This window comes from Carcharhinus amblyrhynchos, chromosome 9, assembly GCF_965287045.1.
Source record: "Carcharhinus amblyrhynchos chromosome 9, sCarAmb.v2.hapA, whole genome shotgun sequence".
Lineage (NCBI taxonomy): Eukaryota > Metazoa > Chordata > Chondrichthyes > Carcharhiniformes > Carcharhinidae > Carcharhinus > Carcharhinus amblyrhynchos.
In genome coordinates this window covers 67,476,907-67,495,163 of record NC_137332.1, presented here as the reverse complement: position 1 = coordinate 67,495,163, position 18,257 = coordinate 67,476,907, and the positions used below count along the sequence as shown (strand labels likewise).

The 18,257-nt window shown below is 41.2% G+C and overlaps 1 protein-coding gene across 1 annotated transcript in view; it reads left to right on the top strand.

Moving 5' to 3' along the window:
* Positions 1-18,257, top strand: part of nuf2 (UF2 component of NDC80 kinetochore complex) — a 46,516-nt gene that overhangs the window by 17,147 nt on the left and 11,112 nt on the right. The window contains exons 6-9 of the mRNA XM_080196617.1: positions 8,208-8,305; positions 12,019-12,092; positions 13,962-14,058; positions 17,743-17,805. Coding sequence (XP_080052743.1) covers positions 8,208-8,305; positions 12,019-12,092; positions 13,962-14,058; positions 17,743-17,805 — 332 coding nt within the window. The remainder of the gene's footprint in view (positions 1-8,207; positions 8,306-12,018; positions 12,093-13,961; positions 14,059-17,742; positions 17,806-18,257) is intronic.

Genomic DNA, 18,257 nt, shown 5'->3' with positions numbered 1-18,257 from the left:
ACTTTCCTGGTAACCTCCTCGAAAAACTCTAATAGATTGGTCAAACATGACCTACCATGCACAAAGCCATGTTGACGCTCCCAAATAAGTCCCTGTCTAACCAAATATTTGTAGATCCTATTCCTTATCACACCTTCCAATAACTTGCCCACCACTGACGTCAATCATACTGGTCTATAATTTCCTGGATTTCTTTTGGAACCTTTTTTAAACAATGGAACATGAGCCACCCTCCAATCATCCGGCACCTCCCCCGTGCATACTGACATTTTAAATATGCCTGCCAGGGCCCCTGCAAGTTCACTACTAGCCTTCCTCGAGGTCCGTGGGAATACCCTGTCCGGCCCTGGGGATTTATCCACTCTGATTTGCCTCAAGACAGCCAGCACCACCACCACTTTAATCTGTAAAGGTTCCATGACCTCCCTACGTGTTTGCCCTATTTCCGTAGACCCGTAGACTCCATGCCTGTTTCCTCAGTAAATATGGATGCAAAAAAACCATTTAGTATCTCCCCCATCTCTTTTGGTTCCATACACAGTCTACCACTCTGGTCTTCAAGAGGACCAATTTTATCCCTCACTTATCCTTTTGCTCCTAACATACCTATAGAAGCTCTTTGGACTTTCCTTCACTCTGTCTGCCAAAGCAACCTCGTGTCTTCTTTTAGCCCTCCTGATTTCCCTCTTAAGTAGCTTCTTGCACTTTTTCTACTCCTCGAGCATCTGATCTGTTCCTTGCTGCCTGTACATTTCATACAACTCTCTCTTCCTCTTAATCAGCGTTACAATCTCCCTCGAGAACCAAGGTTCCTTATTCCTATTTACTTTACCTTTAATCCTGACAGGAACATACAAATTCTGCACTCTCAAAATTTATCCTTTGAAGGCCTCACTCTTTCCATTTATATCCTTACCAGAGAACAGTCTGTGCCAATCCACACTTCCCAGATCCCTTCTCATCTCATCAAATTTGGTCTTTTTCTAGTTCAGAACTTCAACCCGAGGACCAGATCTATCCTTATCCATTATCAGGTTGAAACTAATAGCATTATGATCATTGGATCCAAAGTGTTCCCTCACACTCACATCCATCACCTGCCTAACTCATTTCCCAATAGGAGATCCAATATTGCATCCTCTCTAGTTGGCACATCTATGTACTGATGTAGAAAATTCTCCTGAACACATTTTACAAACTCTACCCTGTCCAAACCTTTAACAGTTTGCGAGTCCCAATCTATATGTGGAAAATTAAAATCCCCTACTATCACAACTTTGTGTTTCTTGCAGTTGTCAGCTATCTCTCTGCTGATTTGCTCCTCCAATTCTCTCTATTAGGTGGTCTATAATACAACCCCATTAATATAAGAACATAAGAAATAGGAGCAGGAGTAGGCCATCTAGCCCTTCGAGCCTGCCCCGCCATTCAATAAGATCATGGCTGATCTGTCATGGCTCAGTTCCACTTTCCCGCCCCCTCCCCATAACCCTTAATCCCCTCTCTTATAAAAAAAACCCATCAACCCGCGTCTTAAAAATATTTAGCGAGGCAGCCTCCACCACGTCAACGGGCAGAGAATTCCAGAGATTCACCACCCTTTGAGTGAAGAAGTTCCTCCTCAACTCCGTTCTAAACCGCCCCCCCTTTATCTTGAGGCTGTGCCCCCTAGTCCTACTGTCTTTTTGGAGCGGGAAGCGTCTCTCCACCTCTATCCTATCCATCCCATTCATCATCTTATACGTCTCAATGAGATCTCCCCTCATTCTTCTAAACTCTAACGAGTACAAGCCTAGTTTATTCAGCCTCTCCTCATAGCTCAACCCCCTCAACTCCGGTATCAGCCTAGTAAACCTCCTCTGCACTCCCTCCAAGGCCAAAATATCTTTGCGCAGGTGCGGCGCCCAAAACTGCACACAGTACTCCAGCTGCGGCCTCACCAGTGCCCTGTACAGTTGCAGCAAGACCTCCCTACTTTTATATTCAATCCCCCTTGCTATGAAGGCTAGCATCCCATTAGCCTTCCTGACCATCTGCTGCACCTGCAGGCTGGGTTTTTGCGACTCATGCACAAGGACCCCGAGGTCCCTCTGCACCGTTGCCTGCTGCAGTTTTTCGCCACGTAAGTAATAGTCCTTCCTACCATTCTTCCTACCAAAGTGGACCACCTCACACTTGCCAACATTAAATTCCATTTGCCATTTCCTGGCCCATTCGCCCAGCCTATCTAGATCCTTCTGCAGACTCTCCACACCCTCCGCACAATTTGCCGTTCCACCAATCTTGGTGTCATCAGCACATTTCGACACCCTACACTCACTCGGTTCCCTCCTCCAGATCATCTATATAAATGGTAAAAAGCTGAGGCCCCAGCACCGACCCCTGGGGCACTCCACTAGTCACCATCCGCCAATCCAAATAGCACCCATTGACCCCCACTCTCTGCCTCCTATTTGACAACCAATCCTCTATCCACGCTAACACCCTACCCCCAACTCCATGTCCCTCGACCTTCTGCAATAACCTCTTGTGAGGTACTTTGTCAAACGCCTTCTGAAAATCCAGAAAGACCACATCCACCGGCTCTCCTGTATCCACTGCCCTAGACGCATCCTCATAGAACTCCAGTAAATTTGTCAGACGTGACTTCCCTTTAATGAAACCGTGCTGCGTCTGCTCTATCAAGCAATTCCCTTCAAGATGCCTCGCAATTTCCTCCTTAATGACGGATTCTAACATTTTACCTACCACAGACGTTAAACTAACCGGCCTATAATTCCCCGCCTTTTGCCTGGCACCCTTCTTAAACAACGGCGTAACATTAGCCGTTTTCCAATCTTCCGGCACTTCCCCGGAATCCAGTGACGTCTGGAAAATAACGACCAAGGCATCCACTATCACCTCCGCCATTTCTTTCAGCACCCTCGGATGCAATCCATCCGGTCCTGGGGACTTGTCCACAATCAGCCCCTCCAGTCTGTCGAGCACCGCCTCTCTAGTAACAGTAATGTCATTAAGACCCTCCAGTCCTACCACCTTTCCATTGCTAACACCCGGCAAATTATTCACGTCCTCCTCTGTGAAGACAGACACAAAAAAGTTATTCAATACCTTAGCCATGTCCCCATCCCCTACCACTAGGTCCCCTTTCTCATCCTCTAAAGGACCAACGTTCACCCTAGCCAGCCTCTTCCTTTTTATATATTTATAAAAACTCTTGCTATCCTTTTTTATATTAAGTGCTAGCCCAGCTTCATAGTTTCTCCTACCCTTCTTTATCAACTTCTTTGTCAATCCTTGTTGACATTTAAACCTCTCCCAATCCTCTTCTCGCCCACTACTCTTAGCTACTCTAAATTCCTCCGCTTTTAATTTAACACTTTCCTTCACCTCCTTCGTTATCCACGGCTTATTACCTCTCCTCCTACGGTCCTTTTTGACCATCGGAATAAATTTCCGCTGAGCACCAAGAAAGATCTCCTTAAAGATCCTCCACTGCTCCTCAGCAGACCTTCCCTCCAACGCGCTCCCCCAGTCCACATTCGCCAATTCTTCTCTCATCCTACCGTACTCCCCTCTATTCAAACAAAGGACGTGTGTCCGGGAACCCACTTTCTCCTCCATCTGCACCAGAAACTCCACCATACAATGATCACTCTCCCCAAGAGGATCCTTCACCGCAAGGTCCCTAATTCTACCTGCCTCATTACATAGCACCAGACCCAAGATAGCTCGCTCCCTCGTCGGCTCCAACACACACTGTTCCAGGAAACTATCCTGGCAGCATTCCAAGAACAACTCCTCGAGCCCACCGCGTCCAACATGGGTCGACCAATCAATATGCAGATTGAAATCCCCCATAACTACGGCCGTCCCATTCCTGCACGCCGCACTTATTTGCGCGTTAACAGCCCGCCCCACCTCCAGATCATTATTCGGGGGCCTATAGACGACACCCACCAGCATCTTCCTTCCTTTGCTGTTCCTAATCTCCACCCACAACGATTCCACCCTCTGCTCCTTGGCTCCAATATCCTCCCTTGCTACCACCTTGATGCTATCCTTAATCAGCAGAGCTACGTCACCCCCTTTTCCCTCCTGCCTATCCTTCCTAAACACTTGATAGCCCTGTACATTCAGCTCCCAGTCCCTGTCACCTTGCAGCCACGTCTCTGTAATGGCCACCAGATCGTATCCATTTGTGTCGATCTGCGCCACCAGCTCATCCACTTTATTCCGAATGCTTCGTGCATTCAGATAAAGCGCTTTCATCCCAGCCTTCACCTGGACCCTATTTGCCGTAACGCCACCAACCATACTCACGCCCCCTACTCCCTCTATTATTGGGTCATCCTCGGCCTCTTCCCTTACCTGTACCCTATCCTTAACTTTAGACATCATAACGTCACCTACCCTCGCACCCTCCCCCCCCCCCAATTAGTTTAAAGCCCTGTCTACAGTCCCTGTTTCTCAGCTCCATCCATAGGGCCTCTGTAGACAACCTCCCGAATCTATCCTGCCTGAATACTGCTGTAACATTTTCCCTGACCAACAATGCCACACAGCCCCCATCTTTTATCCCTCTGCCTCTATCACACCTGAAACATTGAGCTGCCAGTCCTGCCCCCCCTGTAGCCACGTTTCACTGATGGCTATAATGTCATATTTCCACGTGTCAATCCACACCTTCAGCTCATCTGCCTTCCCCACAATACTCCTGGCGTTGAAATAGACAAACCTCAAAAGATTATTTCCACCACACTCAACCCTTCCATTTGTGATTTTGCATGTCTTTTTACCCCCACTCCACTATCTGCTCTGGCACTCCGGTTCCCATCCCCCTGCAAATCTAGTTTAAACGGTCCCCAATAACACTAGCAAACCTCCCTGCAAGTATAGTGGTCCCCTTGTATTTAAGTGTAACCCGTCTCTCTTGTACAGGTCCCAGAAGAGGTCCCAATGATCCAAGAATCGGAAATGCTGCCCCTACACCAGTTCCTCAGCCACGTGTTCATCCGCCCAAGCATCCTACTCTTACCCTCGCTGGCATGTGGTACAGGTAGCAATCCTGAGATTACTACCCTCGGGGTCCTGCTCTTTAATTTCCTTCCAAGCTCTCTATACTCTTCCTACCCATGTCATTGATACCAATGTGTACCACGACATCTGGCTGATCACCTTCCCACTTTAGAGCGCAGTGCATGTGATCAGAGACATCCCTGACCTTGGCACCCGGGAGGCAACAAACTATGCAGGAGTCTCTGTCCCAACCACAGAACCTCCTGTCCGTACCTCTGACCATCAAGTCCCCTATCACTAGCGCTCTCCTCTTCTTCCTCCTACCCTTTTGTGCTGCAGAACCAGACTCAGTATCAGAGTTCTGGCTGTCGCAGCTTGTCCCAGGTAAAGCATCCTCCACAACAATATCCAATTCAGTATGCCTGTTTTGGAGGGGAATGGCCACAATGGAACCCTGCTCTGCCTGTCCTTTCACATTTCCATTCCCTCTCCTTACAGTAACCCAATTTTCTGTGCTCTGCTGCTTAGGTGTAACTACCTCCCTAAAGCTACTGTTTATGTACTTCTCATTCTCCCGAATTAAACGGAGGTCATCAAGCTCCTTCTCCAGTTCCCTAACATGCTTTGCTAGCAGCTGCAGCTGGATGCATCTCTTGCAGGTGTTGTCATCAGGGATACCAGATGAGATCAGGTCTCCCTGATCTCCCACATCCTACAAGAGGAGCATTCCAGCATCTTGCCCGGGGAGAAAAAAATAGCTGTTGAAGAATAGCTGTTTTATAGAAAAAGGACTATTATCAATAAAGCACCACAATAATTTATTCCTGGCCATTGTGGCAGTGCTCCAACACTGGTTCACAGCAGCCACCAGTGGTGTGATGTCAATATATGTGCAGGAAGCTGAACCTTGCACAAGGTGCCATCATGTCTCTCCTACATCTGAAGGTGATCTTTCTTTCATCTGTGTTTATATCATTGAGTTTTCAATGGCTTTTGGGGACAAATTCACCCACTGCTCCCTTGTATTTTGAATGCTGTCCCAACATCACTGTTAAGGATTTAATCCAGTACAGTACAGTCCCAACATTTCCTAAACAATAGTTAATAGCATCAAAAATATTTATGCCTATCCTGTACACTTAGTCTCCAATAGTCTGCCCACGCCTCCACAGATCACACTAGTTTGCCACCATTCTGGTTTGCTCAAGAAATTCTTCATTTCTGCCTATCTTCTTGTTGTGTGGGCCTGTAATAAGTGAAAGGGTCAATTTTGAGACAACTGCAGAAATCAACTGTTCTTGAATTATTTGATTCAGGACGCTTTCTGATCCACAGGTTTTTTTTTGTGATTTCCCCAGAACACGAGAGTCATCGAGGTTTTCAGCATGGAAACAGGCCCTTCAGCCCAACTTATCCCTTTTAACCCCTAAGCTAGTCCCAATTACCTGTATTTGGCCCATATCCCTCTATACCCACCTTACCCATCTTACCCATGTAACTAAACACTTTTTAAAAGACAAAATTATATCCGCCTCTATTACTACCTCTGGCAGCTTGTTCCAGACACACTCCACTCTGAAAAAATTGCCCCTCTGGACCCTCTTGTATCTCTTCCCCTCACATTTTAAATCTATGCTCTCTAGTTTTAGACTCCCCTATCTTTGGGAAAAGATACTGACTATTTAGCTGATCTATGCCCCTCAATATTTTATGGACCTCTATATGATCACCCCATAGCCTCCTACACTCCAGAGGAAAAAGTCCCAGTCTATCTAGCTTCTCCTTTTAACTCAAACCATTAAGTCCTGGTAGCATCCTAGTAAATCTTTTCTGCACACTTTCTAGTTTAATAATATCCTTTCTATAATAGGGTGACCAAAACTGTACACAGTATTCCAAGTGTGGCCTTGCCAGCAAGACGTACCAATTCCTGTATTCAATGTTCTGACCACTGAAGTGAGGCATGCTGAATGCCTTCTTCACCACTATAATACGATCTCAAATTCTTTGAAGCTCCGTGGTGGCGTGGGCAGTTATTTGCTTCCTATAGCCTATAGAAGTATGACCAACTTTGCCAGCAGGAATGCTCCAGCTCCCAGCAATGCTTCTTTTCACTTAAAGCCTTCAGTATTGTGGATTCTTGAGACATGTTCAAACTGAACAAAGGAAGTGGCACCGGACAACATTGCCAACCTGCTGTACTTCTAAATCTGTGTGCACACTTATTGGCAGATCAGCTGTTTCTGAGGGAGATCAAAGGGGGATAAAATTATCAAGCAGGACAAATTTAGCCAACAATCAAGGTCTGCTTGGAATATGACTTCTTGGGTAATTCTCAGTTCTGGTGAATAGTACTTGTTAAACAGCTGTGCACATGCAGCATAAATATACTGAGAACATTTCTCTAGATCTGGCTGCTGCATGGATTTCTTTTTTAGCTCCTCTACAATGATCCTCCCTGTCTAAATTCTGTTTGATTGTGATAGTCTCGTAATGTGGGGGATGCAATGGCAAAAGAATATCGAGTCCTTACCTCAAATCACAGCCACTCTCTGAACACCACAGCCTTTGAGCTCTGCATGCTGTGAAGTTGATATATGTGCTGCAAAATAGCTACAAGTTGCCATTAAATCAGATCGTTAGCACTTTTAACAGTGTAAAAAATTGAAGCTTAAAGCAAGCCTCCAATTGATTGTCCTGTATTGATGAAATGTTTTTCTGAAAAAAAAAATGAGACTTCTTACTACATTTAGGAGTGAATTATTAATTCAGAGATTTGTCCTGACCCATACAAACATAGATGATATTTATTACATTCACACTGGTGCGTGGAAAAATATGATTTCCCATTTTCTGTACTTTATAATTGCACTAAGTATTGTATATAACCTGTGGATAATTGCAATTGACATTGAATGAAGTAAAATGTGCTTTACAATTATAAAGTTGATTAGGTATTGAAGCAAAGAAACAATGCTTTTGAAATGTGATGAAGAAATTGCTATTTTTTCAGGCACGCCAGTAGGATGCATTTTGCTGAATTATTGTTTAATTTATTTATTTACTTAATCTTCGAAACAACTTTGAAGCACCTTGCGTGTAATTTTACAGAAGCAATGAGCAGAATACTATTTTTTCCCCTCTTCTTTCTCACTTGCTCATCTGATATACCAATGTTTTCAACAAAGAAACAAAATGTACCATTGTCATTTTGAGTGGCATCATCAACTTCCTTCAGTTCAGGAAAGGGACCCTAGAGACCTACCTGAATCAACAAAAAAGTTTTGTAAGTATCAATTGTAAATCTGAAGTAATCCTATTGTCTTGTACAGCAAAGTGCAAGTAACAAGATACCTGTAACAAGTAGAATGGTTGGCCTTGCACCAAAATATAAGGGAGGATTGAATTAATTATTGTGTGCAGGCTTTATTTGTTTCCATTTTGTACTTGTTTTTCACCTTGATGTATATTTGTATTGTGAAGCAGATTACTTAACAGTGTGGCTGTTCACTCTCCTTATGGCCTACATTTGCTTTCTGGTTCCTTTCCTGTTCATTTTTCATTTCAATTGTTAAATTTTTACATTATAAACTTCTCAAAATGAATTTCAGTGAGACAACATTTAGCATGTGCGTGTACAGTATTGGTTTCATATAAGGCCAGATGTAAATGCATTAGAAACAGTTCAGTGTTAGTCCTGTAAACCATCTCTGAATTGCTTCTCATCAATTCACTGTACAACTGAAACATAAGATCCCTATTTTTGTAATCAATTCCCCTCACAATAAACAATAACTTTCTATTAGTTTTCCTAATTATTTGCTGTACTGAATACTAGCCTTCTGTGATTCATACAGGACACCCAGATCCCTCTAAATCTAAAGCTCTGCAACCTCTCACTATCTAGATTATAAGCTTTGTGCATTCCCTCTAAGACAATAAAATCCTTCCTATGATAAAGGACCAGAACTGCACATAATACTAAAGGTGTAGTCTAACTGAGGTACTATGCAACTGAAGCAAATACTTCTATTCCTGTACTCCAATCCTCTTGCAATAGAGGCTAATATGCCATGAGCCTTCCTAATTGCCTGCTGTACCTGCATGTTAGCTTTTAGTTACTTATTGATGAGAACAACCAGATTCATTTGTACATCTACACTTTTTTAATATCTTACCATTTAAGAAACACTCTGCATATCTGTTCCTTTTACCAAAGTGGATAAGCTCTCATTTATCCACTTTATACTCCATCTGACATGTTCTTGCTCACTCACTAAGTCTATCCAAATTCCCTTGAAGCTGCTTTACAGCTTCCTCATAACACTCATTCCCATCTAGCTTTGTTTCATCCACAGCTTGGAAGTATGGTATCCACATCCCAATCAGTGATATATACTGTAAACAGCTCGGGCCCAAGTACTGATTCTTGCGATACCCACTAGTTACGGCCTGCCAACATGAGAATGATATTTTTATTCCTACTCTGTTTTCTGCCTGTTAACCAATCCTTAATCCATGCCAGTATATTACTTCCTATCTCACTTCCTATTAAAAGCCTTCTGAAAATCCAAGCACACTATGTTTACCATCTCCCTTTATCAATTTTGTTAATATCCCCAAAAAAAACTCCCAGCAACTTCATCAAACGTGATTTCCCATTCATGTTGAAATGCCCAATCAGATCATTATTATCCAATACAGGATTATTATTATAAGATAGGTGCTGAAGCAGGCCATTCAGCCCATTGAATCTGCTCCACCATTCAATGAGATCATGATTAATCTGATCTAATCCTCATCTCCACTTTCCTATTTTATCTCCATAATCCTTGATTCCCTTAATGATTAAAAATCTGTGCATCTCAGCCTTGAACATAGTTAATGATCTAGCTTCTATAGCTCTCTGGTAAAGAATTCTATAAGTTCACTATCCTCTGAAAGAAGTTGTTCTTCTTTATCTCTGTCTTAAATGGGTGACCCATTGCTCTGAGATTTTGTCCTTTGGTTCTAGACTCTCCCACAAGGGAAACAACCTCTCAGCACTTCCCTATCAAGGCTCCTGAGAATCCTCTGTCTTCTATCAGCTAGCAAATCCTCTGTCCATGTTAATGTACTACCCACTACCATTTTATTAGGTAATCTTTTGTGTGGTACTGTATTGAACATTTTTTGGAAATCCAGCTGTATACATGTACTGGTTCCCCATTATATATCCTGCTCATTGCTATCAAAGAATTCTAATAAACTTGTCAGGCATGATTTCCCCTTCATGAAGCCATGCTGACTCTGCTTGGTTATAATGCTCTGTTATTACATCTGTTATAAAGCCAAGATTCTGCCTAAACTGCCCCCTAATCACTAATAAGGCATTCAAGAGGCAAACATAAAATATTTGTGTTTGTATAAGGTATTAATAATATGGTCCTCGTATCTTAATATACCGCATACTACCCTGTTTCCTTTACTAAGAAGTTAAGCTGCTCATTTATCACATCTTTTACAATAAATTCTAGCATTTTCATACTATTGATGTAAGGCTAACAGGTACATAATTCCGAGATTTCTCTCTTCACGTCTTAAATTGTGAGGTGACATTTGCAGCCTTCTAATTTGCAGGAATTCTTCAAGAATATAGAATTTCAGAAGATGATCATCAATGCATTGACCATCTCTATAACTATCTCTTTCAGCACTCTGGGATGTAGAACATTACCTCCTGAGACTTCCCAACTTTCAGGATTATTAATTTCTTCAATACAACCTCATTACTAATATTAATTACCTTCCAATTCCTCATTCCCCCATGTCGCTTAGATCTCTAATTCTGGGAGATTTCTTATATCTTCCTAGGTGAAGACTGCAAAGTAATCACTTAGCTTCTCTGCCATTTCTCAGTTCCCCATTATGAATTCTCCTGACTCTGCCTGTAATGGTCCTTCGTTTGTTTTAGCCAAACATTTCCTTTATACATATCTATAGAAATGTTTATAGTGCTTTTTTTTACTAATTTGCCTTCATATTCTATTTTCCCTGTAAGTTCTTTGGTTCGCCTTTGTACCCTTAAATTCTCCCAATCCTCAGACTTAATACTATTTCTGGCAAATTTATAAGCTTTTTCTTTAATCCTATACAATTTGTAACTTAGTTTGTGAGCCACAGTTGACCGAGTTTTTTTTTGGATTTTCGTTCGTTAAATGAAAGTGGTTGTTGCAAACGATGTGATTGTTGTTTAAATACTATTTATTGCCTATATACCATCATACCTTGATGTATTTTCCCAATTCAGCTCTACCAATTTGTCCCTCATACCTTCATAATTTCCTTCGTTCAAATTTAGTACCCTGGCTTCAGATTGAGTTACCCCACTTTCAAACACAATGTAAAATTCTATCATGTTATGGTCACTCATTCCTAAAGGTTATTTTGCAACAAGATTTTTTTTGTTATGCAAGACTAGATCTAAAATAGCCTGTTCTCCAGACAGCTACTCAACATACTGCTTTAGAAAATCATCCCTAGCACACTCCAGCAATTCGTCCTCCACAGTTTTTAGTGTTCATTAGGTTTACCAAATCCATATACAGATTGAAATCTTCATGATCGTTATCCATTCTACATGCTTCTCTAATCTCCTTATTAATAACCATGTTCACACTACCACTACTGTTTTAGGACTATAAACAACTCCTACCAATGTTTGCTGTATGGAATGGATAGAATTTTCTTTTTTCTGTGCTTAAAATCTGGTACATCTCTAAATTTCTAGTTCTGATGTAAGGTCATGACTATAACTTCTTTCTTTCCTCCGAGGTGCTGCCTGATCTGCTGAGTATTTGTAGTGTTTTGCTTTTATTTTACTACGCAATTGTGATGTGTTTTGATTATTTGGACTAGAGACCAGTACAATAAGTGTTTCTTGAACTCAATGATCTCTTCTTCATGTTGCAAGAGTAAAAGGTTGGTAGAATTACTGACCAATGTGTTTGTTCCCCAAAGAAATTGAATCTGGAAATGATGCAGCAGATGCTTTCATCAAATGAAGAAATGAAATACAAAATTGAAAGTCTTAAGTAAGTGGATCTTAACTTTGTCTGTAACAGATTAAATTGTATTGTGTATATAATCAGATTCTGATTGATAGGCATGTCTCAAAATGTTTTTTTTTAAGTTTATTTATTGGTGTCACAAGTAGGCTTACATCAACATTGCAATGAAGTTACTATGAAAATCCCCTAGTCACCACACTCCAGTGCCTGTTAGGATACAGTGAGGGAGAATTTAGCATAGCCAATTTATCTAACCAGCACATCTTTTGGACTGTGGGAAGAAACCCATGCAAATGTGGGGAGAATGTGCAGGCTCAGCACAGTCCCCCAGGCTGGGAATTTAATCTGGGTCCCTGGCGCTGTGAGGCAGCAGTGCTAACCACTGTGCATATGCATTAACAAAAGCAGTCTTGGTAATACTTGCATAACAGCTGCATTGCACGTCTGCAGAAACCTCATATTGCCATTTCATGCTGAACAACTTCCTAGTTATCACGACTGGAGTATTCAATCAAAACAAACAGTAACTAGTGAAAATTGTTCTACTTTATATCTGAGACAAAAAATTAAAGTTTCTAGAAAAATGACCCACATTTAAATTAAATGCACTTAGTACATTTCATAGACCGTGAGTTAAGCAAGCAAGACAACTGCATATACTGTATTATTAGGAAGAAATATTGTAAAGTATCATTGGGCCTCATTTAGGTAGAGAGATTGCAGAGATGATGTAAAATAAAATCGTAAAAGGGGTACAGGAGCAAAGGGATCTCGGTGATGCTGTGTATAAATCATTGAAATTGACCAAGTGGTGTGTAAGCCATACAGCATCCTAGATTTTATTAATGAGTCATATAGTACAAAAGCAAGGCAGTTATGTTAAACTTGTATGAAACACTGGTTTGGCCTCTGTTGGAAGAATTGTATCCAATTCTGAATACCACTTTCGAAGGATGTGAAAGCATTAAGAAAGGGTGCAGAAAATATTCTTTGGAGAAGAAAAGGTTGAGAGGAGATTTGTTAGAAGTATTCGAAATCATGAGGCATCTGGACAGAGTTGAATTGATTCAATGAAAATATTGCTGTCCTTTCATGTCCATTGTCTGAAATACCACTGGTAGAATTCTCCAAATTTGTGTAAAAACTAGAGTAAATCCTGTTCGTCTTTTCAGCGGGATTTTCAAATGTAATCTCCCACACTCTACATTAGCGTGAATCTCATTTAAAAAGTTGTAGGTAGGGCCTATTCCTGCTGAAGAGTCTGGCAGCATAGCACTGAGTGGACCACTGCGCATGCGATGATCTGTTGGAGCGGAGATTGGCGAGTGCACAGTGGCTCCACACTGCCAGCCTCCCAATCACAGGCCATGTGACCTTCCCCCCATGCCCCGATCACTGGCCTCCTGGTTAGAGCAGTGTAGTAGGTTGTGAGAATCGTTCCACCCCACCCCCACCCACCCCCAATATCTTTTCAGCGCACTGCTACTTTTGTTTTACTTTCCTGAGAGAATATTAATTTACAAATATTATCTCTGTAATTATACTACTGTTGATATTCTATAGTCACCTTGTAAAGTTTTTTTTGTCATGTTGTTTTTAATGTGCAACATTAATTAGCTCTTTCCATAATGGCCTTACAAAACTGGGCACATTTTTTGTGGCACATTGTGCTGATAAATTTATATCTTAACTCTGCACCTTATGAGACAAGTTTTCAACTGAAGAACTGCCACCTGAACCATTAATTTTTAAAAGTATAGTGAAGTAGACTGGTACCTACTGTATTTCTTCTAAAATGTGTACTCTGGATTTGGTTTTTATGATTTGATAAAAGTATGTAAATTTCATAACTATATAAAACCAATTCATATCAGAAACCATTAATTTTGACAGTACCATACCACCTGAACAAAAGGCAAAGATTGACTTGCTGTCTGCAGAAATTACAGAATTGCAACAAGTCATAAACCGTGAATATCGTCTCAAACAAGTAAGTATGCTCATGTTACATAAGAAATAGGAGCAGGAGTCGGCCATCTAGCCCTTCGAGCCTGCCCTGCCATTTAATAAGATCATAGCTGATCTGAAGTGGATCAGTTCCACTTTCCCGCTTTCTCCCCATAACCCTTAATCCCCTTGTCTATCAGAAATCTATCAACCCGTGACTTAAATATATTTAGCGAGGTAGCCTCCACCACTTCAATGAGCAGAGAATTCCAGAGATTCACCACCCTTTGAGTGAAGAAGTTCCCCCTCAACTCCATTCTAAACTGCCCCCCCCACTTATTTTGAGGCTGTGCCCTGTAGTTCTGCTATCCTTTCTAAGCAGGAAGAATCTCTCTACCTCTACCCTATCTAGCCCCTTCATTATCTTGAAAGTCTCTATAAGATCCCCCCTCAGCTTTCTAAACTCTAATGAGTACAGACCCAGTCTATTCAATCTCTCTTCATAAGCTAACCCCCTCATCTCTGGTATCAGCCTGGTGAACCTTCTCTGTACTCCCTCCAAGGCCAATATATCCTTCCTCAAATGTGGGGACCAAAACTGCACACAGTACTCCAGTTGCGGCCTCACCAGTGTCCTGTACAGTTGCAGCAAGACCTCCCTACTTTTATATTCTATCCCCCTTGCTATAAAGGCCAACATTCCATTCGCCTTCTTGACCTCCTGCTGCACCTGCAGACTAGGTGCACAAGGACCCTCAGGTCCCTCTACACTGTGGCATGCTGCAGCTTTTCGCCCTTTAAATAATAATCCCTCCTACTATTATTTATACCAAAGTGGATAACCTCACATTTGCTAACGTTATACTCCATCTGCCAGGTCCTCGCCCACTCACTCAGTCTATTCAGATCTCTGCAGACTTTCTGCACTTTCCACGCAATTTGCTTTTCCACTCATCTTTGTGTCATCAGCAAATTTCGTTCCCCTACGCTCTGCCCCCTCCTCCAGATCATCTATGTAAATGGTAAACAGTTGAGGCCCCAGCACTGATCCCTGTGGCACTCCACTAGTCACCAGCTGCCAACCAGAAAAGTACCCATTGATTCCAACTCTCTGCTTCCTGTTAGACAACCAATCCTCAATCCATGCTAACACCTTACCCCCAACTCCGTGCACCCTAACCTTTTGCAGCAGCCTTTTGTGAGGGACCTTAACAAACGCCTTCTGGAAATCTAAAAACACCACATCCACCGGTTCCCCTCTGTCTACCACATTAGTCACATTCTCATAGAAATCCAATAAACTCGTTAAACACAACTTCCCCTTCCCGAATCCGTGCTGCGTCTGCTTGATCAAACCACTCTTTTCTATTTGTTGTGCTATTTCTTCTTTGACGGATTCTAGCATTTTACCAACTTTGGACGTTAAGCTAACCGGCCTATAATTCCCTGCCTTTTGTCTGCTACCCTTTTTAAACAGTGGCGTAACATCAGCTGTTTTCCAATCTTCTGGCACTTCCCCAGAGTCCAGCGAGTTTTGATAAATAATTACTAAGGCATCCGCTATCACCTCTGCCATTTCAATAAGGTTCAATAAGGTTTGTGCCTTTTCTGAAATAAGAAATGGCAAGGTCTTCCCTCTGTACTATTAATACAAAGAAATAACTTGAATTACTAATGCTTGAATCCTGAGGGGGAATCATACCATACTAATAATTATGCAAAAGAATATTGGCTATATTAGCCAATGAAAGGGTTAAAAAAGTATATATTTATATCCTGCACCTAGTTAGCTAACAAGCTTTTTTTTACAAAGACAGGCCATTCAGATAAGGGGGGAGGAGCCTAGGGAAAGGCCATTAAGGCTGACATTAGAATGATTTGTGTTTATGACTGGATTGTCCTTCCAGATAAGAAGGGAAGATAAAGAAGACTTAGCCTGGGCTATTAATGCCAACGTTGCGGTTAATTTGTGTTCTAACATTCAGACACAGCTGGGATGTTTCATGATAGTTGAGACAATAACCAGTTCATGCAATTAAAAACCTCAAGCTGATTTGATATTTTAATTAAGCAGGCGTAAAGTGACTGTGATTGGTTTTAATATCTGAATGATGTAACCTTAATCAATAATTGAGAGGGTAGTGATAACTCCTACACCATGATTGGTATGTGCTAATTACATGTAATTGAATTTGAATCTATAACTTGTATTTCCCTGAATTTGGGGCTCCGGTTTGTTACAGACTGACCTGTGACTTTCCAGGGACCCCACTATAGAACTTGATTAAAATAGCTGTTTAAGTGAACTCTGTGACTTGGTCTGAGTACTTGAAGGGTAAAGTTGTAATCAATTAAAAGGCTGACATTAAAGCCCACAACAATTCCTAAAGTGCTGTATAACCAATTGATTTTAAGAGAATAATTATTGTGCTGTAGAACACTGCAGTCAGTTCGCACACACCAATTTCCCACAGGCAGAAAATAGCTGAATTTGAAAGGAAGGAAGTGTAAAAATGTGTAAAATTTAACAGTGGGGTTTCAGGTTAGTTTGGTGATCAGACAATAATGTACTGTTACTTTTAGGACATCTAACAAAGTTCTGTTTTAGATCTTCAATATGATTAAATAACCTGATTTGCTAGAGTTTGTTTTAAGATGTAATACTACAGAAATAATAGTAGAGAAAATGTAACCTAAACTAAATGTCACAAGTATCACAATGAGGAATACACCTTGTAGCATCCTCTGATTAGCAGACTCAGCACAAACCTATGGATACTACATCCTCATCTGATTGGCATCTTAATTAATTTGTACTTAACTCTCACTTAATTCCTCCCCTCTCATGTTGCTGTATATTTAGTAGTACTGCTAGAACCTGCTGTCTAAGGCTCATGTGGAACATAAATGCCAACGTTGGCTAGTTGTGTCAATTGACCTGTTTCTGTGCTATTAGTCCCATAATGGATCTAAATTTTACTGCCAAGTTTTTTGCACAATGTTTTGTTAAAGAAGAAAGTAAATAAACCTGATTAAATGGGAGAGAATGGATATACCAAATGACCTGCAATTACAACAGAAGTAATAAACAAAAGATCAATTCAAGCATCGGATCCTCAAAAGGAGTTGACCAATGATTTTAAAATGATTAATTACTTTTTAAAGCTACTGCTGTTTCCTATCAGTACTGAGGTTCTACAACATTTTGAGTCATCACTCCAGTTGGTAGCAAAGGTTATTTATTGAAAATTCCCATTTGATCCTTGCTTTATGCACAAACAACTTTGTGGTATACAAAGTGATCACAGAAAAATGTCTGATTATTAATTATATGTATGTATATCAAAGTAAATGACTTATAATTCTTAGGGTTTGATTTACCTTCTTTAATATTGGACTTCATGGACGTCTTGCCAATTCCTTGCAATGACTATAGACCAAAGTAAATTGTTTAAATATATGAGCCAGAAGCTGGCAGAACATATTCCCCATTTTATATGACACTGGGGTGCACGTCATTAGGTTCAACAACTTGATAAGAGTCGGATTTCTAACCAAACCATAGAATCCCTACAGTGCAGAAAGAGGCCATCTGGCCCATTGAGTCTACACCGACAATTTTCCAAAAGATCAAGTTCATTTTGACTAGCAGGCTGTGTCTTGGAAACGCTGCTGTCTTTAACCATATACGCAGAACAGTATCACTCTGTTTTTATGTTTTGTTCAGAATTCCATTCAAGATGCAACTGCACAATTGAAGGCTGAAATTGCAGAACGAAACAAAATGCTGGTAAGTACACCCTAATCAGTTTTCAACTGATGTATCAGTATCTAAATTATAGCTATAATTTTATGTATTGTAAGCCATTAACAACTTGGAAGATTTTGTGTAACACCAATAATTGCCATCACATTCATTTGCATGTGACCTTTATTTGCTTCAAAGTTTCATATCTATAAACTTTATCTTATCATTCAATTCCTGCCCCCTCTTGTAAGGGTGACTTCATATTTTTCAAGTGAAATGGAAATCTTTATCTGCAGGTGAAGTTGAACATCCCTGTTAATGAACAAGGCAACATAATCTGCGAGTCAACTGTGATGTTCAGATGAACTCTTTTGTTAGGATAAGCCAGGAGGATGCAGTATGAGTCTGTGTGGAAGAGCCAGGAGAATTTTTAGAGAAGTCACACTACATTGGAGTGAGCTCGTTCTGTCAAGGCTTATTTTAGTGCGATAGTA